The sequence below is a fragment of the Talpa europaea genome (genome assembly GCF_964194135.1).
Source record: "Talpa europaea genome assembly, chromosome: 2".
Taxonomy (NCBI): Eukaryota; Metazoa; Chordata; class Mammalia; order Eulipotyphla; family Talpidae; genus Talpa; species Talpa europaea.
The window spans coordinates 43,745,613-43,771,499 of NC_140068.1; the positions used below are offsets into that span (position 1 = coordinate 43,745,613).

General features: G+C 39.9%; 1 protein-coding gene across 2 annotated transcripts in view; it reads left to right on the forward strand.

Annotated features, from left to right (window-relative positions):
* Positions 1-455: 455 nt before the first annotated feature.
* The window catches only part of SEC63 (SEC63 homolog, protein translocation regulator), a gene marked incomplete at both ends in the record, with an annotated part of 62,398 nt that continues 36,966 nt past the window's right edge, over positions 456-25,887 (forward strand). For both annotated transcript variants that reach the window (XM_084259578.1, XM_084259579.1), the window contains 2 exons: positions 456-579; positions 21,204-21,303. In XM_084259578.1, coding sequence (XP_084115704.1) covers positions 456-579; positions 21,204-21,303 — 224 coding nt within the window. The remainder of the gene's footprint in view (positions 580-21,203; positions 21,304-25,887) is intronic.

The following is a 25,887-nucleotide window of genomic DNA, read 5'->3' on the forward strand; positions in this document are numbered from 1 at the left end:
TCTTAGTGTGGTGCATAATCCCTCGCGCCACCAAAGAAGCCCAACTCCTAAATCTTAGTTGCGACCCCACAGGCCGACCAGGGAGACCAGGAGTTAAATGCAGATAAAACGAAGGGAGGGGCGTGAACCCTGCGGCGAGGGTGGGGGTTCTAAGGGAGAACTGGCAGGCTCTGGGGGGCGGGGCTTTGGCGGAGGGCGGGGCCTCAGAGGCGAATTCCGCGGCTGCGTAGGCCACGTCTCCCTCAGCCGGGAGAGCGGCGCGGAGGAGGAGGGGCGAGCGGTCTCTTCTCGCGAGAGCCGGCGGGGTCGCGGCAGTGGCGGCCCGACAGGCGTGTGGGCGGGAAGGAGCCGTGGCGGGGCGTGCTACGCCACACCGGGCCGCGGCGCTGGGACCAGGGCGCTGAGAGGGGTCGTGGTGGCGGCGGTGGGACGAGGGAGGGCGAGGAGGGGGTGCCATGGCGGGGCAGCAGTTCCAGTACGATGACAGCGGGAACACCTTCTTCTACTTTCTCACCTCCTTCGTGGGGCTTATCGTGATCCCGGCCACATACTACCTCTGGCCCCGAGACCAGAACGCCGGTGAGTCCCCACGGCAGCCGCCTGAGGACCCGCGCAGGCCCCGCCGGCCGCTCCGGGCCGCGCCGCTCCGGGCCGGGCCAGCCCGCCGCGGCCGGGCCTCTGGTCTGGGCGTCCGCCGCCAGCGGGGCCCGGGCGCGGCGGTGCTTCCCCGGTCCCTCCCCGGGCTCGTCTCCACCCCTCTTCCTTGTCCTCTTGGGGAGTTTGGCTCCGTCCTCTCTTCCCCCATTGTTCTGGATGCTCTGTGCAGGCTCCTGATGCCTCTTTGTCTTCTCTGTCTCCGGTTTTATTGGGTGTTTTTTCTTTATGGAGGGAACGGCATGGGATGGGGAGGATGGGAATTGGGAGGTGAGAGAAGAGTTGGGAAAGGAAAAAGCCTGACATGCAGGCACAAGGCTCAGCCCCCAAGCCCTGGTCCTTCTCCTTCCGTGCCCCTCGTTTCCCTGCTGCAGCTGTCGTTACAGATGTTGGAGACACCGTCTGCTCTTCAGACTCCGACTGAGCTCACCTACGGCACCTCCCCCTGCCCCTCTCCTCCACTGCGTTTTCGTCTGTTCACTTACCCTGTGGGGGTTGGAAGTAGTGCTGTTATTCCTCTTAGCAAATTTAGGTTTTTCTCTGTTTCCTCTTCTTTGGCGTTTCCTGTTGATGACGGGAAAAGTGCAAGTATGAAGGATTAAGTTTGGTAGGTAATTGTGAGGTCTCTGGTCCACTGCTTTTAATTTTAGATCTTTTCGCATTAAATACCGTCGAATTAGCCCCGCAGAACAGTAGAGATTCTTTTCTAGCATTTGATGTTTGAGTAATGTTTGGATTCCATTTGTTGCACTCTCAGCACATATGGCAGGTGGACATTCTTAAAGCTAGTTGGATCTGCAAGGCCCTTGGAGGTTATTTATGACACCTAACGGTAACTGGTAGTTTTTGAGTATTAACATTTAGGGGAAACTTTGTGTTTCTCAAGGTCTGGGCCAACTTGCTTAAATATTTTGAGTTGGGTGTGGTGGAGGTCTGCTTGTCCAGGTTATATACTGCACTTTGGGGAAATTGGTAGCAGTGAGGCACTGAAGAGGCTCAGAACTTGTTTTCAGACTGATTCAGTGCTTTGTAAAATTCTTGACTTATGTAATGGAATTAAATTGATTTAGGGTAAATAGTAACAAAATATCCCATCTTTGTGTACTTGACAATAAATTTAAAATATCCATTAAGTGCAAAAGTCTGCCCAGATAACAGCTTAACCATTTTTCTCATTCATTGGATAGTTTTATGAAAATTGGATATTAGGTAATTATGCCTTCTTTTCCTTTGTATTTGAGTTATTTATATTCTTTAGTGGTTGTGTATAAAGGATGAGGTCTTAATACCGTAATGGTTTTCCTTATCTTCAAAACCTAGACTATTCTTGTGGCAATTTTTATTTTTTGAGTTAAAAGTACCAATTTTGGTGTAGTAGTTTATTTTTTACTTATCACGCATCTGTTTTGTAGTTGGGTGTGTTGAAGACAAAAGGGGTATTTGGGAAGATAGGTAGGTTTGGTTAGAATGTGTTTTGAGAAGTAACTCTGACTTCAGAAATAAGTCATTTTAATCCACACCAGATTTTTGAAATTTAAGTCATTTTCATGGCGGATTTTGTATTATTGAACTTGCCTCATAGTTTATGTCGTCGTATTTGAGTCCCTTTAGCATGTAACTGGTCTTTGGGAAAGTGGTCAGGAATTAATATCAACTCTCTCTATGTTGTGAACTTCAGATGTTATTTAGTCCTCTTAAAAACATGATGGTGTAGCTGCTGTTATTATCTCCTCCATCTTACATGTTTAGAGAGTATCAGTAATTTACCTAAGTGGTGGATCCTGGATTAGAACATTGGTCTGCTTAGCTTCAAAGCCCTCTGTTATTTCCATATTGCTAGAGAGAAAGTTAGGTGTTGATTTGCCCTTTTTTACATAGGGCTTTTTGCTTCAGTCTTGCTTGGTCAGTAAACGTGCACATGTTGATATATTTGGTCTTGCTGATAATTGCATTATGAAAATTAAGGTGGACACTGAATGCTATTATCATTATGAAAATTTGTGCACACCATTTCCACGTTTGTGTGTCTACCATAATCATTGAGGTGTTTCTTTAGAACTGCAGTGGAATTAAAGGGGTATTTTCTTCATAATGCCTTTTTTTAAAGTTCATTTGCAGTATTTTGAATATCAAAGAGAATTCTTGAATTACGGGTTCACCCAGTGCTCCAAAAAAGAAATAATTTGCTGACTTGTACTGACAGGAGACTACTAACAATCTTTATTCATCCCACTTTGAAAATAGTCATATTTTGCTGCTGGCATATTAATGTTTCATTATTGGTTCTGTTTTAGACCCTTGAGGGTATGCTAAGGTATAAATGCTCTATTATGGTACTAAAATCTGAAACATTATGTAGCACATCTGTCCTCAAGGGTTGAATAAAGGATGTGGACATGTAGAGATATTTTTGAATAACACAATAGGATCTTTTAACATTTGATTTAGAAGCTTATTTAGTTTTGATATGAAATTCCAAGTAGCTAAATAAAAAATTTAGGCATGTAAGTTTGAATTTCAGTTCTTCTGACAGTTTTCACTTTTTGAGGGATATCCTTTGCTTAAAAGGACAAAGGGATTTTTTTTTTTTAACCAGGAACTATACAATCTTAAAGTTCAGTTTAAGAAATCCTTGGTTAGTTTTTCTTTTTTAAGATGACATTTGGACTTTTGTTTCAAGGTTGACAGTTGTTTCAGTGTCTTTTTTTTTTTTTTTTTAAATTATTGGACTCCTCAGAGCACCAGAAAGCATGGTGCCATTTCACAGATTGTAAAATCTAGGGTTTAAAAAAATAGAAATATCCTGATCATTGGTATATTTGATTTGTTGATTGAAATTACTGTTATTCCAAAACATCATTGGAATCCTTTTGCCTTGAATTTTGTTTAACTTATGCGTTGTGTCCTTATATTTAATGCCCCATTTAGTAGTCTAAGGGGGCTATTTATCTTCCTCAGTTAAACTGTTTCCAAATTGACTGAATAAGGTGACTGAATACTTTTTTAAATCATTATGGACAAAAGCCCCGTATGAAGTAATAACATGAAGTGTTTTGATTTCCTTAGAACAGTAGTTCTCAACCCTGACTGCACATTAAAATCACTTGAGGGAACTTTCAAAAACAGTTGGGCTCATCCCCAGATATTCTGATGTCATTGGTCTGGAGTGGTTCCTCTGTATGGTCCTTTAAAAGGTCCTTATGTGTTTGTGAATTGTAGTTAGATTTGGAAAGATCAGGGAGAGAAGAACTTCCTTAGAAGTGCTCTTTTGTTACAGTTATCTTGGAAGGTGCTTTGTCTTGATATGTGCTTTTTCTTAAAAAAACAAACAAACAAAAAAAAACCCTCTAATGTCATAGCCTTTTTGTTTTCCAAACCTAAGAAGCATTTACTGTACAACAGTGCTGTAAAGTTCTTGTAGTATAGTATTTTTGTTAAAACAGCTTTAATACCAATACATTTAAACCAGTTCATTGTAGTCATCTATTAATGTGTGCTATTATGCTCTCATCTATTATTATTTATTATTTTGCTGTGGTTGGAGCTTTATGCGTTTTTGAATGTTGTTAACATTTGGAAATGATTGCAGTTACCTTAGCATCACCCAACTAAAGTTGAGTGCACTGCCCCCTTTAATTCTTTCTTGTTGGCTGTTAATGTTTTTCTTGCCTAATATTTTTAAAATGACATTTTTTAAAAGATTTATTTATTTATTTATTTATTTATTTATACAAGAACCAGGGTACAGGTGAGATGCGCAGGAGGGTGAGAGGATTCACCAGAGACAGAGCGGGGAACAGAACAGGCACACTGACAAAACACACTGCTGAAGGGAGCAGTGGGCGAGACAGGAGAGGTCTGCCGCACCATGTGGGACTCTCCACGGCGGGCTGGGATTGAACAGCACTGCAGAGGCTATAGAGCTTCACAGCACTGTGCTCAACCGCCTGCGCCACCAGGGGAGGCCCTAAAATGACATTTTTTTTTTTTTAAACGCAGATGCTTTACCTATTTTTTAAATTTTTAAATTTCTTTTTATTTTTAAAGATTTATTTATTTATACAAGCACTGGGTACAGTCAGAAGCGCGGGAGGGTGAGAGAATTCACCAGAGCCAGAGCGGGGAGCAGAACAGGCAGAAGGACTGACATACACTGCTGAGGGGAGCAGCGGGCGGCAGGAGAGGTCTGTGCGTCATGTGGGACCCTCCTCCGGTGGCCGGGGAGCAACCGGGGTTCGAACCGGTGCTGCAGAGGCTGCGGGCAGCTTCGCAACCCAGCGCTCAACCGCTGCGCCACCGGGGAGGCCCCTAAAATGACATTCTTAATGTTTATTTTTTTCTTAATGTTTATATGTAATTTCATCCTGATCATTAATCTTAAATGTGTGCTTTTACTTCTTTAATTTAAAATAGAAGTCACATTATTTTAAACATTATCAGATTCTCAGTATATATTTGATAAAAGTCAATAACTGGTAGCTATAACTATTCAATTTTCAAATAATTGAGAGCATCCTTTTATTCTTCTGGTTGGTTAAGGTTTATATATATTTTGAATTGAGATAATATGTCTATACTTTTTCAAAGCTTTGCTTTTTTTGACTCCTTGATCTACTTTTTCAAAACTTATTTGACCTTATTCCTTGATCTTACTTTTAAAAAACTGCCTGGTTTTGAAACATCAGTCTGTCACAAGCTGATTGTGTGATCTTAGGCAAGTTATTTAACTTCTGTGTATTTTAGTTTACTCATCTGTAAAATAGAGAGTTGTTATCTGTTTAATAGAATTAAAAGGAAGATTAACTATACATATAAAGTGTTCAGGACAGTGTCTGGCACATAGTGGGTTAGCTCCTACTGTTTCTGCTGGTTACATAGGCTTTCTGGAATAATTTGATTTGGTACTTAAGTACTCAGGTTTTTTAAATCTTCATAGTGTTTGAAAGAATTAATGAAACTTTTCTTTAAAAAAGTTGCATTTCGGGGCCTCCCTGGTGCCTCAAGGGATTAAGACACAACCTATGAAGCTGTCCGCAGCCACTATAGCATGAATTTGATCCCTGGCCAGGGGGGTGACCCACAAGGCGCAGCAGACCTCTCCTGTCTCGCCTGCTGCTCCCCTCAGCAATGTATTTCAGTCACTCTCCCTGTTCTGTTCTCCACAATGTCTCTGGTGAGTCCTCTCACCGCTCCCCCCCCCCCCAATCTCTGGCCTGCAACCCAGCTCTTGTATGCATAAATAAATCTTTAAAAAAATAAATAAAAAGTTGTATTTCTTTATTCTTTACTTGCTGTCAAACAGTGTACAAATCCATGAGTTCTCTGATTTGGTATTGTGAGTGGGAGTCCTCTTAGAGCCCACTCCCCCCATACCCCCTTAACTTTTGACACTATCCTCTTTTGTGGGGAGAAGCCCCCCCCCAAGTATGTGTCAAGTAATTGTATCCTCCTTAACTCTGCTGCTGTGTTGAGTGCTTACTAACCTCAAAGTGAGTTTTGCTGAAAGTACTCAGGTCTCACTTTGAACTAAATCCTTGCATTATCCTAGTTTCATTAGGTAACCAACTTACCTAAAACCATATAGCTACTACTAAGTAGAAAGATTGGGTGTTTGACCCAAATCTTATGCCAAAATTCTTGTTAGGCACTACTCTATACTGTTTCCTATAATTAATGTAACATACAGTAAGTATTGAAATGGCAAGTGGAAAATGCTGTGGGAGCAAAGAGGGAGGACTCACTAATTCTGTTTTGGGATTTGGGGGAGTGTTACATGTAGAGGTAATTTGAGATAGGTCTTGAATGCTAAGTGGGAGAGGGCATTCCAAATGTAAGGGAAAGGATATTGAAAAACCAGAAGATGTGGAATAAATGACAAAGATTTGAATGTGATTGGCACTTAAGCAAGTTAGCTATTTTAGTAAGTTTATCTTTTATCCTGTAAGTTATTGGGTAAACAGTGGAGACTTTTAAGTAGGGTATTAGCTTGGTCAGTTTTGCTTTTGTTCTGCATTATTTGGTGGATTGTTTGGAGAATAGTTTGGATTGGGTGGGGGTAGTGGGAGGTGGGTGACTGGGTGGGGAAAAACTAGATGGAAGGTCCATTTTGTTAACAATGCATCTCTGCAAAAAGTGGGAGGAGCATTATAACAGTGACCACAGGAACAGTTTTCATTTTCCCTGCCCCCACTTACATGTGCTGCCTTGGACTACAACTCCCAGTTCGCCATGAACCAGACTTTCTGAATGGGGGCTAGCTGGGAAGGAGGAAGGAGCAGCGGATACATATTGGAGGTAGAGAGGAGGAAAGAGATGAGGCACCTGGGTGAGATATGTGGGAAGGGTGCTCCTGTTCCTTGGTCATGGATTGTTAGCATTTTGCCAGAGACAGTGGCAGCTGTTATCTTGACCCTGTGGAAGCTTACATGGTATATTCTGAATTTTGGGTGTCCTGTCCCAACACTCTGGGACTTGGCCTAACTCCTAATCACTTCTTGTGGTTAGTTCTGGTATACACTTTGGACTTGTTCTGAAGCTTTTATGCCTCAGCTGCCCTGGGTTTGACTGGACGTTTGCCCATGAGGGGTTGGGTCATTTTTGGATTTGATTGGGAATCTGTTATTTGAAATACTTTCTGCCCCCCCCCCCATGAACTTTGATACCAGTTAAACATCTCTGAGCACACTAAGAGTCTGCTTTCTTTGTCTTTGTGTATGTGGATAGGCAGATGGTTAGAATGGGTATAATGGATTTTTCCCTTCACAATGTGGGGGGCCTGAATACCCTTCCAGTTTTGTCCAGTTTTAATTTCAGGGGTTTATTGAGATGTCAGGATGTAGGAGAATGGGCAGATTAGAAAGATAATTCTAAGATAGCTTGGACTAGTTATGGAATAAACATGGAGGAATGAGAAAGTGGAGTGCAGATTTTGAATTTTTACTCATTTAAATTTTTACTCATTTCTTCTATGCCCCTAAAAACTGTTTGGTGATTAGCCCAGTAAAAGCCTGTGGATAGCCTGTTGACCTTTATCAACTTTGGAGTTGGATAAAGGGAAAAGAATGGGATCATTATTTTTATTTAAAATGAAATGTTTGGGGCCTCCCTGGTGGCCTGTGGGTTTTATCAGTGCTATCACTGTGACATCCTGAGTTCTATCCCTGGCCAGGGAGCTAACCCACATATGGTGCAGCACACCTTTCCTATCTCGCCCGCTGCTCCCCTCAGCAGTGTATTTTGTCAGTCTGCCTGTTCTGTTCCCGACTCTGTCTCTGATGAGTCCTCTCACCCTCCCGCACATCTGGCCCATACCCCACTTCTTGTATAAATAAATAAATCTTTAAAAAAAAGTGTTCTTTTTATTTTAGAATTGTTTTTGTCAGTATGGAGGAAAGAACTTTCTCATGTACGTTCCAGATCTCTTTGGCTTCAGATTTTTGCCTTTTAAAGTCTATTATTAATTGAGCATTTGCGGTTAGCCTGTACTAGGAATAGTGGACAATACAAAGATATATGCAAATGTAAATGTACTCTTGTTTTGTAATCTGGTTGGAAGGGTTAGGATTAGGTAGGCTAAGATAAGAATTATATCCAGAGCACAACAAAGAAGATGTCAGAAAAGTGAAAACCAGGTGCTGTAGAAGTTAAGTACTTAAGTATTTGCGTTTAGTTGGGGATAATAGTGGGGATCTAGAGGTAGGAAGGGCTCTTCAGAGTAGGTCTATTTTAACCAGACTTTTAAATGATGAGAAAGAGTGAATGGGTGGATTGGGGGTGTCAATCAAAGAAGTCTCATGAACAAAAGTATAGAGGTTGGAAAGAATGGAATGTGAATAGAGTAGATAATTTGCAGCTAGCGTTCATGGAGTGAAAAAGTATCAGAAAAGGCCAGTAAAGTTGGTTTAAGTCATCTGGAGACTCTTGTATGCTCAGCTAAAGAGTTTGTGTGTGTTGGTTAACAGTATGTCATTTGGGATATTTTAGAACATTGCTTGCAGTTGTGCTGTATGAAAGTTAATGTAATGACATATCTGAATGAGTTAGAATGGAAATTAAGCAGATAGGAAATAATGTGATCCTGAACAGTGGTGGCACATAGGAAAGGTATGGGGACAAACGTGAGATAATACTTCAGTAGCACTAATTACATTCACAGTTGCATTCCCAAAAGCTATCACCATGATCTATTTCCAAAATATTTTCTTCACCCCAAATACACTCAGAACCATTGAGCTGTATCTCCCCATTTTCTTCCTTCTAGCCCCTGGTAAACTAATTTTTGTCTCTCTGAATTTGCTTAATCTGGATATTTCATATTAGTATAATCATGCAGTATAGACCTTTTTATGCCTAGCTCATTTCATTTAGCATAATCTTTTCAAGGTTCATCCATATTATAACTTGTGTCAGAACATCATTCTCTTTATGACTGAATAATAATGCATATTCTGTATTTTTGTCAATTCATCTCTTGAACATTTGGGTTGTTTCCATTCTTTCATTATTATGAATAATGCTGCAATAACATTGGCACACAAGTTTCCCACAGTGGTTGTGCCATTTTCCATTGCTACCAGCAACAGGAGTGCTCCGATTTCTGCATATCCTCATAACACTTGTTATTTTCTATTAAACATTTTACAGCCAGCCTCTCTTCCACTCTTAGAGCACATAGGACATATCCTCTGGATGCACTCCCTAGACCTTTGCAATTGGTGCTCTTTGCCTAGAATGCTTTTCTTCTAGATAGCCACATTACTACTGCCCTTGTTTCCCTTATATCCTTGTTCAAATGTTTTCAGTGATGCCTTCCTTGACCATCCTGTTTAAGATTGTGATGTTTCTACTTCCCCTGAAGCTTTCCCCTTTTGTTTTTTTCCCCCTTAACACTTCTCCCCATAACACGTCGAATATAATTTTTGTTTTTTGCTATTAAAATGCATGGTCTGTGAGAGCAGGGTTTTTGTTTTTGTTTTTTTTTTTTATCCTCAGTGTTCAGAAAAGTCTTGGCACATGGTAAGTAGTCACCAAATATTTGTTAAATAATAGAGTTATCATTCTTTAAAATATTTTGTGCTGCTTAACTATATTCCAGGCAACTGGAAAGGGTATGTGTGAGAGAAAGACAGAGATTATTTGTGGAGGAGATATAATTTCTGCTTTCAAGAGCTTGCCTACAGAAGAGTAAAAACTGACTTTAATACTATTTGTTGAAGAATGGTAATGCTCTCATACAAATTGCTGAAAAGGCTGTATTGTACTGCTTCTTTGTTTAAGGAAGGAGCTATAGAAAATGTTAACATTCTCAAACCCAGTAGTTTCTGGGATTCTATTCTAAATTTTAAATACTTACACTGTCAAAGAAAGTATCCATAATCCCAAAAAGTTAGAAACATGTCCTGTGTCAATTTTAAGATAGTCATTATATTATGGCCTCTTTATTCATCTAAATCATATTTACAATGTATTTCTAAACACCTAAGCTGTTTAGATATTTAAAAATTACAAGTAATATGCTCTTAATACAAACTTAAACTTTATATGTCTTTCAGCTGTACATGCATATATTACAGAGTACTATCATATTAGCTTTTGTATGTCTTATTTGTTCTAGTCTGAGAAATTGTCACTTGGGCAGCTGCTGCATTGAGGAGATGCACAGGTATCATCAGTACTACAGGGGTGTCCTTGAGGCCTAGTTTGAGGCAGCTTCACAATCTTCAAATCCAGGGCAGCTCATTGTCCCTTGAAGTTAGTTGCTGAAATATCCTTGTTCATAGAGGTTCCTCCTGAGTGTGTATGTACCTCAGCCTTGCTAACTCCTCTCCTTTCTCCTCATATATTCTTTTCTTTTTTTTTTCCTAAAGATTTATTTATTTTTATACAAGAACTGGGGTACAGGCCAGAGGCGCGGGAGGGTGAGAGGATTCACCAGAGACAGGACGGGGAACAGAACAGACTGACGAAATATACTGCTGAGGGGAGCAGCGGGAGAGACAGGAGAGGTCTGTCCCACCATGTGGGTTTCTCCCTGGCTGGCTGGGAATCGAACTGGCCCTGCAGAGACTGCACACAGCTTCACAGTGCTGCGCTTAACCCGCTGTGCCACCGGGGAGGCCCCTCTCCTCTTACTTTATTCTAAAGAGTACTAAAAAGGAAAGATTAAAATGCTATTAATGATTATCTGTGTGAAGAGTGAATTATTTTTCCTTCTGCTTTTGTGAATTTGTGGAGATTTCTATATTAATTTTTATTAATATCCAAAAGATTTAAATAGTCTTTGGCTACGTTGACTGTGATCTTGAGCTAAACATTCTCTGTCTTTTACCTCTTTGGCCCTTTCCATCTCAGTGAATTGTTTTCACTTTGGGGTTTATGGTGTGTTTAAGGTCCCAGTGGGACATAAATCTTTCTATTTTAAGCTTCTTTTTAAAACTACCATTTCTTTAACAGTACTTGAGTCGCTCTGTTTCTTTTTTCTCTTGCTGTCTGTTTTAGAAATAATTAACCTTTGACTTGTGCTGTGGATTATCATTGTAATATTAAGGGGGAAGGAAAAATAAGAGCGGTAATGACCAAATGATTAGATGAAGAGTGAAGTAGAGGTGTTGGTAGATAAGATGGCAGCATAGAGAAGACCTTTGGTAGGATTTTTAGTCATGTTTGATAATGCTAAGGAGACATAGCATCCTTCTCAGGGATCCACTTGAAACACACAGCAATTTGTTTGGAATTCAGTATGTTTTACTTGAGAAGTTAAATTTGGAGAAATGCATCTTGAAATGAATCATTCCTTCAACTGAGTCTTCCCTTCTTTCCTTAGTATTATCTTCTGGATTAGAGACAGGTGGGTTATAAAAATCTCTGTCTTACAGATATGAAGAATGGATGCTTTTTATATTACCTTGACACTTACATAGTAATGTGAATTAAAACAAAATAGTTTGCCATTTCTACCCCCCCAAATTCATTTGATTTGTTGCCTTGTCTCACATTCTTCAGTAGTGAAGTCCTTGTAGCTGTTTTTATTTATCATACTTTTTTTTGTCTATATACTTCTTTTACACCAGACTTTTTATTAGAGCTATCATCTCATTAGTTGTTCTTAGCTACCCCTCCATTGTTAATTTTTTTAATTTGAATTTCTTCATATTACACTTTGGAGATACAATTAAGATAGATAGATTTAATTAAAACCATGGGCCTCCCTGGTGGCACAGGGGTTGGGATGCAACTTATGAAGCTATCTGCAGCCACTGCAACATGAGTTCGATCCCGGCCAGGGAGCAGCCCACATGGTGCAGCAGATCTCTCCTGTCTCTCCCTCTGCTCCCCTCAGCAGTGTATTTCAGTCAGTCTGCCTGTTCTGTTCCTCGCTTTGTCTCTGATGAGTCCTCTCACCCCCCACACCTCTGGCCTGTACCCCAGTTCTTGTATACATAAATAAATTAAAAAAAAAATTGTGATGCTGTATATTTTTGCTCTTTCTGCAAATTGTCTACTAAAGTGATTTCAGTGCACAGACCTATAACTCTAAATCTGGGCACACATCCTATCTCTTTAGTGGTTTGCTATTTATTTATTTTTTTTTCCCTAGTGTCTTTAACTTTGGACAAGTTATTTAACCTTTCTGAACTTTAGTCTTTTTTTCCCCCAAGTATAATCAGTCATTCATTCACACACACACACACACACACACACACACGCAAATACTTACATACATATACATGCATACGTATATACATACCACCAGGGTAGTTAGAACTTCTAAATTATATCATTCATACATTCGACAAATGTTAAGTACCTAGTCTTTGCAAGGCATTGTGTTAGGTAGTGTAACATGGGTATGAATATGGAAAGGATCCCTGTTCTTTTCAAGTGTATATCCTAGTATGGGGAGACAATTAACAAGTAATATATAAAATAATGAAATATTAGTGATAAATACTTCTTAGAGAAGTGAAATGTTCAAAGGCCATCTTTCTGAGACTGTTTTCTTCAAACTGAGTGAGGAAAGGGGACCAGCCATTGAAAGATCTGAATTGGGTGGGAAAAGCCTGTTTCAGGCAGTGGGAAAGAGTTTTGTATAAAAAAGCCTTTAAGGTAAGAAAGAGTCAGACATATTCCATGAATAGAGAAGACCAAAGTGGCAGGTGTGTGCAGGTGAGAATGATCTGAAATAAAGTCAGAGGGAGCTGGGGTGCAGATCATATCTGTAAACCAAGGAATATGAAGGTTGGACTTTATTTTAGGTATGATGGGAAGCTATTGAAGGCTTTTAAGCTGAAAAGTGCCAAGATCTAACTTCTTGTTCTCCCCTTTTTTTTTTTTTTTTTTTTTTTGTGGGACCCTCGCTGGTGGCTGGGGATCGAACTGGCGCTGCAGAGGCTGCGGGCAGCCTTGCAACCCAGCGCTCAACTGCTGAGCCACCAGGGGAGGCCCTATTCTCCCATTTCTCAATGGCATGAAGAAAGATTTTTGGTCATCTTGAATATATGGCCTTTTAAAGATGAAGTCATGAAGTCATATTTCCTTAAGATGTTATAAAATATAGTTGTACACTTAGAAATCACATACTATAAGATACAGTATTTTAAAAATACAGCTTCATCTTCTTACTTTTCAGGAAACAGTTTCAAATTTCTCTTATATTCAACCTTGGTATTTTTGTTTCCCTGTTTTGTTTTGTTTTTTAAAGATTTATTTATGCATACAAGAGCTGGGGTACAGACCAGAGATGTGGGGGGGTGAGAGGATTCACCAGAGACAGAGTGGGGAACAGAACAGCAGACTGACCGAAGCACACTGCTGAGGAGAGCAGCAGGCAAGTCAGGAGAGGTCTGCTGAGCCATGTGGGTTGCTCCCTGGCCGGCGGGGGATCGAACTCATGCTGCAGAGGCTGCGGATTGCTTCATAGTGCAGTGCTTAACCTTGCGCCACCAGGGAGGCCCCTGTTTTCCTATTTTGAAACATTCTAGAAACCAAACTATTGAAGTAAAACATCTTTCCCTATTTTTTAAAGTTAATAAAAGAACAAAATTTCCAAACAATGAGTGAACTAATATCATTGTGACGAGGCAATATATTAACTAGTTGCAGAGAGACTTTGGGTGGCTAGAAAACTGGTGTATGATAGCTTTTCAGCTTTGTGGAATATTGCATATAATCTTTTGATTCTTTTTTATTTTTTTTTTTAATTTATACTATTTTAAAAAAATTTATACCGGGGTACAGGCCGGATGCACAGGAGGGTGAGAGGACTGACCAGACACAGCGGGGAACAGAACAGGCAGACTGATGAAACACACTGCTGAGGGGAGCAGCCGGCGAGACAGGAGAGGTCCGCTGCGCCATGTGGGTCTCAACCCAGCCGGCCAGGATCGAACCCGCGCTACAGAGGCTGTGGACAGCCTCACAGTGCAGCACTCAACCACCTGTGCTACCAGGGAGGCCCTAATCTTTTGTTTCTTAATGCTATTTTTAATGAATCCTTTGGGGCTTTAGGAACAATTTTTAAGAGTTACTGAATTTTGCAAAGAGAAGAAATACAGCTTTTTCTTTAAAATAAAAATTAAAAATTGTTTTAATCTATATAATAAAACTTTAATCAAGCTTTATTAATTCTAGTAATTTATTACAGGGTGTGTTCTAAAATTTGTAAGTGATTTTTATAATCATCAAAATATTTATTTTAAATGATAAATGAAGTAATCTTTTTGATGGAGTTTGAGTTAACAATGATGACTGCTTTTGTCCATAGGTTACATATATATGTATATGTATATTTACATGTATGTTTATATATTTTCTGTAAATTTAATGATTCCGGGTAATCTGCAAATTCAAGTTTTGACAAAATATGTCTAAAGTAGAAATATTTCACTAAAATCTGTTGTACCATATTGTCAAAATTTGCTTTTTAATTTAATTTTTTTTTTTTGCTTTTTAATTTAAAAAGTAAATTTTACTCCCTAGAATTTTAACTTTTTGAACATATAGGATATTTTTTTGTGCTAATTTTGTCTGGTTTTAGTTTCAGGGTAATTTTGGCATCATGAAATGTATTAGGGAGCATTCCTACTTCTTGTATTTTGGAAAACAACTTGGGCAAGATGCACATTAGTTCTTTTTTTTTTTAATACTTCTTTTTTTAAAATTTACTTATTTATGCCTAGAATAACTGGGGTGTAGGCCATAGGTGCTGGGGGTGAGAGGATTCACCAGAGACAGAGTGGGGAGCAGAACAGGCAGATCTACCGAAATACACTGCTGAGGGGAGCAGCGGGAGAGACAAAAGAGGTCTGCTGCCCCACGTGGGTAGCTCCCTGGCCAGGCAAACTTGTGGCTGTGGATAGCTTCATAGTGCTGAGACTTAAGCCCTTGCGCCACCAGAGGTGCCCAAGGTGCACATTAGTTCTTAAAAAATCAGTAAAATCACATGGAAAGCCATCTGTTCTTGGGCTTTGTTTTTTGCAAGATTTTTAGTTTTATTCATCTTTTTCTACCTGGGTTAGCTTGGTAGACTATATATTAACATAGAATTTTATCCATTTCTTCAAGGTTATTGAATTTATTGATACATAGTTGTTCATAGGAATCTCTTAAGAGCTTTTGTATTTCTGTGCAAGCTGTGGTGATTGTACCACTTCCTTTGTGATTCTGTTTACTAATGTTTTCTCTCTCTTTTTTAACCTCTCTAGAGGTTTATCTATTTTATCTTCTTAAAGAACCAGCTGGTAGTTTCTTTTTTTTTTTTGTATACTGTTCTTGATCTCTTTAATTTATTTTCACTCCTATTTTTACTATTTTCTTTTTTCTACTAACTTTGGATCTTGTTTATTCCACTTTATTTTCCATTTGCTTTAGTTGTGATATAAGACTCTATATTTGGGGGTTTTGTTACTTTTTAATGTGGACCTGCTTGCAATCATCTTTCCCCTTAAAGCCACATTTTCTGTGTCCCATAGATTCTGGTAGCTTGTTATTATCATTTTCATTTGTCTCAAGGTATTTTTAAATTTTAGCTTTGATTTCTTCTCTTATTCAATTGCTATTAAGCAGAATGTTCTTTATTCTTTATGTATTCAATAGTTTATCCTAATTTTATGCAACTCTGATCAGAGAAATACTGAGTTTAATTTCAGTCCTGTAGTTTTACTGACAGTTGACTTAGGTACCAAGGTATGTTTATTTTTTAAAATGTTCCATGTGCACTTGATAAAAATGCATATGCATCGTTCTTTGGATGGAGTGTCGTATGGCTGTCACACTTGTTTGGTCTAGTTCCTCATTTAAGCCCATTTTTTCCTTATTTATGTTTTGTCTTTTGATCTGTCCATTGTTGTAAGGGGGGTATTAAAATCCCTTAGTATTACTGTGTTATCAGATTCTTAAGTTCTGTTGCTGTCTTATGTATTTTGGTGCTCCATCATTTATGAGTGTTATTTCTTATCATATTAAAGCTTTAATTGTAAAATAGTGTTCTCTATGTCTTACTGCCTTTCTTAATTGGAAGTCTATTTTATCAGTTGTAAGTTTAGCTCTCCCTGATTTTTTTGCTTGCCATGTGCTTGTATAACCTCAATCCAGCCTTTAACTCTTATGTTTATGCTTGTCTTTGTTGGTAAGGTAAATCCTGTAAACAACAGAAGGTTGGATTTTGTTTTGAAATCCAGTTAGTCACTCTCCATCTTTTGACTGTTAAGTTTAGACCATTTACTTTTAAGGAGTTTGTTGAGACATAAGTACTCATTGACATTTTGTTATGTTTTTACTTTGGTTTCTCATGTTTTTCATGTTTAGTTTTGAGAGCTTCCTGTTATATTTTAAGTTCCATTTCCATAGTCTTATGTGTTACTTTTATTCTTTTCGTTTAAAGGATCTCCTTCAGTCCCTTTTGTGCTTACATGTTCCCACTGTAACGTTCACGGACAGTCTGATTAGTGTTCTCTTATATAGGTTCCCCTTGGGTTTTTTTTTTTTTTTTTTTTAATATGTTTTCAATGTTCTGTCCTTGTTAGTTCTCAGGAGCCTTTTTATGATGTGTCTTGGCTATGTCGGTCTGGCATTATTTTGCTTGAAACTCTTTGGACCTCTTAGATCACAACTTCTGTTTGATTCCCCAGATGGAGATGGTTTGTGGTGATTATTTCTTTAAATAATTTTTCTGTGGCTTTTCCTTTCACCCCCATGAATGGCTATTTCTCTTTAACTTGTCCCAGAGCATTCTTACATTGTTTTCATTTTTCTTCTTCTCTCTCTACGTTTTTCTATTTGTGTGTTTTTTAGCATTGTCTTTTCAAACTCGTTCTTTCCATTGCTTCAGTTTTTCTGCTGCTGAGGCCCTCCTGTTATTTGTAGGTGCTTGAGCTCTAGTTTGTCAAGCATATTTTTTTGTTTTTGTTTTGGCACTGGGGTAGGGAGTGGTGAGTGTTGGTTGTTTTGGGTATCTCAGCCTGGGCTTTGAGTAGTAGCCTCTTCTGTAAAGAAACCCAGGTACTTTGGCCTGACTCAGGCTACAGCTATTGTATATTGAGAGCTTTAGGCTCAAACCAGTAGTTCTTGCTGTGTGTCCCCAACTCTGCAGTTCTTCAGCAATGCACACTCTGTCCTAGGTGCCTGCTTGCACATCCTCTGATCCAGTGCAGTGCATTTGCCTGCGTTTTAAATCACAGAGATGTTTTATGACCTTGGAACTTCCCTTTTCTATAAATGTGGATGATTTTTTTAAAAAGAACTATACCATAAGTTAATGTATTTTTAGCAAAAGTTTTAGTAGTAATGAAACTAATGATTCTGTAATCTAGAAGTTTATAAATGATCTTTTAATTTTTTTAACATCATTAAAAAAACTAGAAGAACTATACTTGTGATCGTTACTTTGATTTGAGGTCATTCATACAGAGATTTGGGTGAATATTTAGTTGTGCTGGAAATCTAAATGCCATAGTAAGTTCAGCATATAAAACAAAGTATGTAATATTTGCTATTAATTTAGATATTTTCCTGGACAAATATTTAAATTTTAGATAGGAACAGTGAGGTACACGTGGTATACATATACATTATGGAAGACTGGCTACTGAAAATCAGTTGTACTTTCTCCTGTCCAGAGACGTTAGGAGAACATCATATCTTTGAATAGATCATGCAAACTGGTTAATAAAGAGGCTTCAGCATTGTTCCTGTAAGTTTATTAAATATGTTCTTAGCTTTGAATATGTTTTTTTTTTTTTTTTTAAGATTTCTTTATTTATACAAGCACTGGATACAGTCAGAAGCGCAGGAGGGTAAGAGAATTCACCAGAGCCAGACCGGAGAACAGAACAGGCAGACTGACGAAGTACACTGCTGAGGGGAGCAGTGGGTGGCAGGAGAGGTCTGAGCGCCATGTGGGACCCTCACCCGGTGGCCGGGGATCGAACCAGCGCTGCAGAGACTGCGGGCAGCTTTGCAGCCCAGAGCTCAACCACTGCACCACCGGGGAGGCCCTGAATATGTTCTTTTACTTGAAAATGTGAGACTGTGGAAGGTTAATTTTTTTTTTTTGTGGGACCCTTGCTGGCGTCCGGGGACCGAAGTGGTGCTGCAGAGGCTGCGGGCAGCCTTGCAGCCCAGTGCTCAATCGCTACGCCACCAGGGGAGGCCCTGGAAGATTAATTAAATGTAGATTAAAAATAGAGCCAGTGGTATTTTCAAAATTGTCCATACTCTAACCAGGAAAGTAAAAAAATTAACATTTGCTCCCATTTCATTCTCAGACTCCATCCAAGTTTTGTTATTTGTCTGAATAATGGCCTATATAGCAAATATCTACTTCAGAATCACATATCATATTTAGTGGACATTATTTCTTTAGTCGCCTTCATCTGGAATAGTTCCTTGGTTTTCACTTGACTTACATGCCAGGTATTTTGTAGAATCTTAATTTGGGTTGTCTGGTGTTTTCTCATGAATAGGTTTAGTTTATTTATCTTAGGCAGGAATTTCATAAAACTGATTCTGTGTTCTCATTGCATTCTACCAGATGGTATTTGATTGCAGTTTGTCCTATTGCTGGTGATGTTTACTGTGTTTGCTTCCTATTGTTACCATAACAAATTTCCACCAACTTAGTGAGTTAAAACATTACAAATTTATTCTCTTATAGTTCTGGAGGTCAGAAGCAAAGATCAGTTTACTAATCTAGGGACTAGTAAATTGGGCAGGACTAGTCCTTCCTTGGAGGCTTTATCTTAGAATCTGATTCCTTGCCTTTTTCAGCCTCTAGACATATTCTGTATTCTTTGGCTTGTTACTCCTCTATCTTTAAAGGACAAAATTCCAACTTCTAATCCCATTGTGACATTACCTTCTCTTTCTTTGACCCTGCTGCTCCCTTATAAAGAACCTTGTTATTATATTGGCCCTGCCCTGATAATGTAAAATAATCTTTCCATCTCAGGAGTCTTAATTTAGTCACATATGCAAAATTCCTTTTGTCACTTAAGATAATGTGTTTACTGATTTTGGTATTAGGATGTAAACATCTTGGGCAGCATTTATTCAGCCTACTACATTTCCCAGTGTAAAACCATTCTTTTCTCTATTAAGATCTCATTGGAATTCTTAAAAGAAATAGAGCAAACAGGACTGAAATCTATACTGAACTGCAAAAGACCTCAAGTAGCCAAAGCAGCCCTGACAAAAAACAAGAGGAATGAAAGTATTGTGCTCCTAGAGTTCAAACTATAATACAGGCTATAGCAATCAAAACAATATGGTGTTGGAATAAAAATAGACACATAAGCCAGTGGAAGTGGAACAGAATTGAGAGCCCAGAAACAAACCCATGTTTATATGGATAGTTAATCTGTGAGAAAGGAGCCAAGAATATATAGTAGAGAAAGGGTAGTCTCTTCAAAAAAATGGTGTTAAGAGGACAGCCAGATGGAGAAAAATGAATCCAGACCACTTTCACACCATACACAAAAATTAATTCAAAATGGATTAGATGTAAAGACCTGAAACCATAGAATATAAAAGGCAAAATACTCCATGATAATTGACTTCAATGTTGTCAATAGATTTATTTTTCTATATCAAAATATATTAGTTCATAGCAGTACTGTGAATAAATCCACAGGGTTCATTCTTGTTTTCTTTCATTTGTGTGATTTCCTTCTCTGATGGTGAAAAACTAATTCCAGTAACATGTTAATGTACTTAGCCAGTCCCTTCAGCATGGACTATGACCAATCTCTGCCACAACCTCTGCTTCTGCATGGACCCTCTTCCCTGCATATCTCTCCCCATGTGGGTGTCTTCCTCAAAGTGGAGTGGTAATAGGGTACTTATTATTCTTACATGGTGAATTTGAAGCATTGTATTATATGCGAAGTTCTTTTACTTATCTGAAATTTAAGGACTATGGATTTGTAGGTTTTTAATAAGATGAAAAATATTTATCTTTATTAGCCAACTGGATCACTTTAGATGTCTCAAATTTTGTTGGCAACATACAAAGCATATTAGTAGTCAGTCTAAGTGGCTTCTCTCCAGCATGTCTGATCAGTGTTGACCTTGGCCATGTCAGTGTCATGGAGCTTTTCAACAGTCTGTTTGATCTGGTGCATGTTGCCCTTGATGTCCATGATGAACACAAATGTGCTTTGTCTTCTTATTTCTTCATAAATGACTCAGTGCTCTGCGGTTTGGGGATGGGGGGTGGGTTGGGGAACTTGACACCATAGTGGTCAGCTTGTCGCTTTTCTAAGGCTATTTGGGCTGCTTTTGGGAATGTCTTCGTCCACCAGAAAATGGGTGACATATGGATCTTCCTTTCTTTTGTGGCTGTGGAATCTGTTAGCACTGCCTTCAAAGCCTTGGCTTTGGCTTTGGGAGTAGCGGGGCCTTTTTCTTTGTGTTGTCATTTTGTTAAAAGGTAGATTTTAAAACATTTTTAAAGTTGGAAGAATAATTCAAACCAAGTGATTGTGATGATCTTAGTAAAACTGAATCTAATCTTTTACTTTGGTTTAATTCCTTTTTAGTTTAATTGCAGATTATTTATGGGGACTAAAATAATACCTTTTGTCCTAATACTCCTAAACCTATCTTAGCTTATGGGTTTGGGTCACTTTTCTAATCTAACAATTATTTTCTTGTTTGAGGGTATCATTTCTACTTAGCTTTCTTAATAAATTGCTTGTTTTAACTGTTTTATACTTTTACTCCTTTTATAGCAGAAAACTGGAGAAAATTTCTCAAGTTACTGATTATGTGACTAAATACCTTTGAGTCAATTTTCATGTTTTTCAGTTAGAAATTATTTAGGTCTCATATAAAAAATGGTTGTCTGCTAGTTGAATAAAATTTTCCAGATAGATTGTTTCAAGTAGCAAAAAATTTAACCGGTCTTGTGATTTAAAAAAAAAAAAAATTAAGTAGGCATTACTTTCATGTTCCAATAAAATAGCATGGTAATAGAGGTTAGTATGTTATTAATTCTGGTTTTGTCTTCACTATAAAAAGTGATATATTAATGTATATTTATTTTTCTTTGACAGAGCAAATTCGATTAAAGAATATCAGAAAAGTATATGGAAGATGTATGTGGTATCGTTTACGGTTGTTAAAGCCCCAGCCAAATATTATTCCTACAGTAAAGTAAGTAATTGGCTTCAATTAAAAACATACTTATTGCTTAGCCTTTGCTAGGCATTATATAAAAGAGTAAAATTATGAGTGTTAACATGTGTCTAAAGAAATTGTACCCTTATTAGGAGTAAGATGTGGTTAGTAAACTTGAGAACTGTTATAACAGAATGGTTTAGAAGTTAAAGAAGAGTGCACTTCCTAATTAGGGAAGGAGGGGAGAAAGAGGAATCAAATCTTGAAGGAAGACCTTATGCATCTTCTCAGAATTTGAATTTTATCTTAAAGATTATGGGGGAATCTTTAAAAGATTATCAAAAAGGGAGGTAATGGGCAACTTTGTATTTCATGGTGCTGAAGTTTATTGAGCACATACTGTATACCAGGTGCTGTATATCAGGTGTTGTATGCTTTATATGTTACTTCATTTAATTCTCTAAGCATCAAGGTATATTTTTGCTTTTTCTCAGAATAAGAAATTGAGGCTAAGAAAATGAGGTGACTTGATCAAGTCATGTGCTAGAAGTAGTGGAGCAGGGACCTAATCACCTTTATTTTGGTGGCACATCTGCTTAAACAGATCATTAGCGTATTTAATTAGAGAAGGCCTATTTGACTTTGTGAGACTGTTATTGGGCATACTGGTTTGCTGCCTAGGTTTTGCACTTTTACCCTAAGTCATCAATTTAGAAATGAACCTGACAGGAAGATAAGAGTTGCTATTATTGGCAGATTTATCTTGTGAATTACTTAAATTTATAAAAGACAGGAGGGGAAGACCTAGCAGAAAAAAATAGTAAGAATAGAACCTTTTTTTTTTTTAAGATTATTTTTATTTATGCATGCATGCAACAACTGGGGTGTAGGCCAGAGGTGAGGGTGTGTGTGAAAGGATTCAGAGACAGACTGGGAAGTGGATGTTCTGAAGTACACTGCTGAGGGGAGCAGCGGGTGAGACAGGAGAGGTCTGCTGCACCATGTGGGTTATTTCCCTGGCTGGGGAGCAAACTCAAGCTGCAGTGGCTGGCAATAGCTTGATTGCACTGAGACTTTAACCCCTGCGCCATTGGGGAGCCCCAGAACCAGTTATTAATATCGATTGTAAAGGCAGGAAGGACACAGTGCAGGTTTTCTAGGATCCCATGCAGACCGGGTAAAGGAGAAGTCAGAGTCCTCAGTGGCTTTTTGCAGGCTTTTATTGGGGTTTACCAGGTACACAGCAGGCAGGAGTGCTGGGGGGCTGGGAAGCTGGCAGGCCTCCCAGATCTGCTTCTGCTGCTGCTTTCTCAGCTTTTTTTATCGGCTTCTACGGGCGTCCCAGTGACACTGCCCTTAAAAGCAGTCTTAGCCCAGGTGAATCCCATCTACCTAGGCCCACACCCTACTCCAGGTGCCTCCATCAGGCATGCATTCAGGACCGCAAGGATCCATCCTCTATCCTGATGGCAGGAGGGCAGAAAAGCCTGACATTTTTCCTTACCCTACAGTCCACCCACTCAGGGTTTTCTGCCATATAGTCTTCATATATACAATTTTCTTAGCAAACAATGCAGCCATGGCCCACAAAAGCAAATACATCACAATATAACAACAAAATACAACAGAACAGAAATAAGTCCAGGCAGGGCCCCAACCTAGTGGAAAAAGACAATTATTGGTACCAACAGATGAGCCACCAAATCTGCTGCTGAAGGCACTGCTCATACAAGGAAGGGGAATCACTCACGGCATCTACTGTTAACACGCCAGGAGCCGTCAGGCTTCCTGACCTTCTCTTTTTGTTGTCTCGGCTACAAGCCACATACCACATCCACCCCCAGGATGCACTCACTCTGGGATTGGCGATTCTATTCTTCTGTTGGGGGTAATCGCCCAACCCTCAGGGTTTCTGTCTGCAGTCGCTCCAACACTCGGCCTTCATAGCCACCAATGTGACTCGCAGACCCCTGCACTCAGGCCAACCCACTGCACAGGCACATGGGTCGGGGATCCAAACTCTACATTCGGCTTGGGCTCCACCCCAAGCCACTTTCCCCACCCGTCCCCCAAGGACGGGTTCCTCAGCTCCTCACCCTCACTCAAGAATGAGCAGGGCATCACCCACAGGTGATTTTAAGAGATTCACTGGTCTTCAGCATACTTAGGCTGCTTAACAGCTGCTCAGGGCTTCTCAGACTTAGCATCAGCACCAGCTTTTGCCTTCTCAGTTGGCTTTTCTCCACCTAGCTGCTGGGCATACACAGGCTGCTTTTGGCCATCAAGGCCCACTGGACACCCCCAGATTCCCATCTCCTGGGGTTTACAAACTATTCTCCCCCAGGGTCCCCAGAACAACATTAACTTGCCAAGGTTCCTCTGCCTTCTGGCGGGATTGTCAGTCCAAGTCTTTTGGTCCAAGTCTGTTAGCCTCTCCCTGCATCAACACTGGTGAGCTCTGAATCATGGTCCTCTCTTCCGACAATTCTTGCTGCCTCAGGGGTCATTAGCTGGTCCTCTCGGGCATCTCCTCCACACGAGTTCTCATCCGGTAGCTTCCGGACTGTGTCCACCTTCTGTGCCGTCATGGCGCCTCCAGTGTCGTCACAGGCAAACACAGTCTGTTACTCCTTAGTCCCTCCAGGTCTTCGGAGGGCTCCAATACCTGTCTGCATGGATCATCCTGCCAACTTAAGTCAATTGTGGAAGCAGGAATGGCCACTAAGCAGGTTTTCTGATCCAGCAGACCGGGTAAAGGAGAAGTCAGAGTCCTCAGTGGCTTTTTGCAGGCTTTTATTAGGGTTTACCAGGTACACAGCAGGCAAGGGTACTGGGGAGCCGGGAGGCTGTCAGGCCTCCCAGCCCCCAGCAAGTCTTCATTCTATCTGGGCTCTCCGGCGTTCTCTCTCTCTCGGCTTCTGCTGCTGCTTTCTCGGCTTTTTTTAATCGGCTTCTACTGGTGTCCACGTGACGCCGCCCTTAAAAGCAGTCTTAGCCCAGGTGAATCCCATCTACCTATGCCCACACCCTACTCCAGGTGCCCGCCATCAGGCATGCATTCAGGACCGCAAGGATCCATCATCTATCCTGACGGCGGGAGGGCAGAAAAGCCTGACATTTTTCCTTACCCTACACGATTTAAACAGTGATGATAATTTTCAATATATCTGTGTAATTTAGGGAGTTTAAATAGTATTTCTTTATAAGGTTTGATTTTGACTAGTTTGGTTGCTATGTGGAGGGAGGGAGTGCTTAGCTTTGATGTTGAGAGCTTCAATAATGTGAAATTCAAAGGCAAAAAACTAAATGTTTTCAAGAGTAGTTTCATAGTCACTGCTCATTCTTTGCTACTGCTTCTCATTTTATTTGTGTAGGGTAAGGAAAAATGTCAGGCTTTTCTGCCCTCCTGCCATCAGGATAGATGATGGATCCTTGCGGTCCTGAATGCATGCCTGATGGCGGGCACCTGGAATAGGGTGTGGGCATAGGTAGGTGGGATTCACCTGAGCTGAGACTGCTTTTAAGGGCGGCGTCACGGGGACACCAGCAGAAGCTGAGAGAGAGGCCAAGAAGCAGAGGCAGAGATCACTGGAGAGCCCAGATAGAGTGAGGATTTGCTGGGGGCTGGGAGGACTGCCAGCCTTGCGGCCCCCCAGCACCCCTGCCTGCTGTGTACCGGGTAAATCCCAATAAAAGACCTGCAAAAAGCCACTGAGGACTCTGACTCCTTCTTCACCCGGTCTGCATGGGATCAGAAAACCTGCTCAATGGTCATTCCTGCCCCTACAATTTGTTTTAAAGATTTATTTATTTATGCATATAAGAACTGGGGTATAGGCCAGAGGTGCGGGGCGGGAGTGAGAGGATTCACCAGAGACACTGGGGAGCAGAACAGGCAGATGTACTGAAATACACTGCTGAGGGGAGCAGTAGGCAACACAGGAGAGGTCTGCTGCGCCTTGTGGGTTAGTTCCCTGGCCAGGGGTCGAACCCATGCCATAGTGGTGATAGCTCTGAGACTTAATCCCTAGACCACCAGGGAGGCCCCACTTTAATAGTTTTCAATTTCACTTTTATGTTTGTTTTCTGAACTTTGCTAGCTTTAGGGGGCTAAATAAAATGTGAAGTTATTTATGGAAATAAAGTTTATTTTCAAGTGTTCACTAGCATATTGAGGGTATTCACAAGTGTAGGATTTGATTTAAATATTCTTAAATTATTTATATTATTCAGTCAACAGAGTAGCTCTTTTGTGCCTACTGTGTATGTGTCATTTATTTTACTAGGTGCTTATATACTGTGATTAATAAATAGATATGATTCTACAACTTACTGTTTTAGGGGATACTGGTAAGAAACAAATAATGATAATAGAGTTTAGTTAGAGCTGTGAAGGAGGGGACTGGTTCTTTACTACTCTGTTGATTGTTTATTTAAGAAGAAGAAAGATTTTTAAAAACTGGCTCCTAGCACAGGGCTCTAGTAAGCGGCATCCTAGGTGAAAAGCTAGTAATAATGAGCAACTTGGCAAGATCTCACAGTTAATATGTGGTAAAACTGAGATTTGCCCTCAAGAGTTTTATTCCAGAGCCTGTGTTTTTAACTGTCTTTCACTGGATA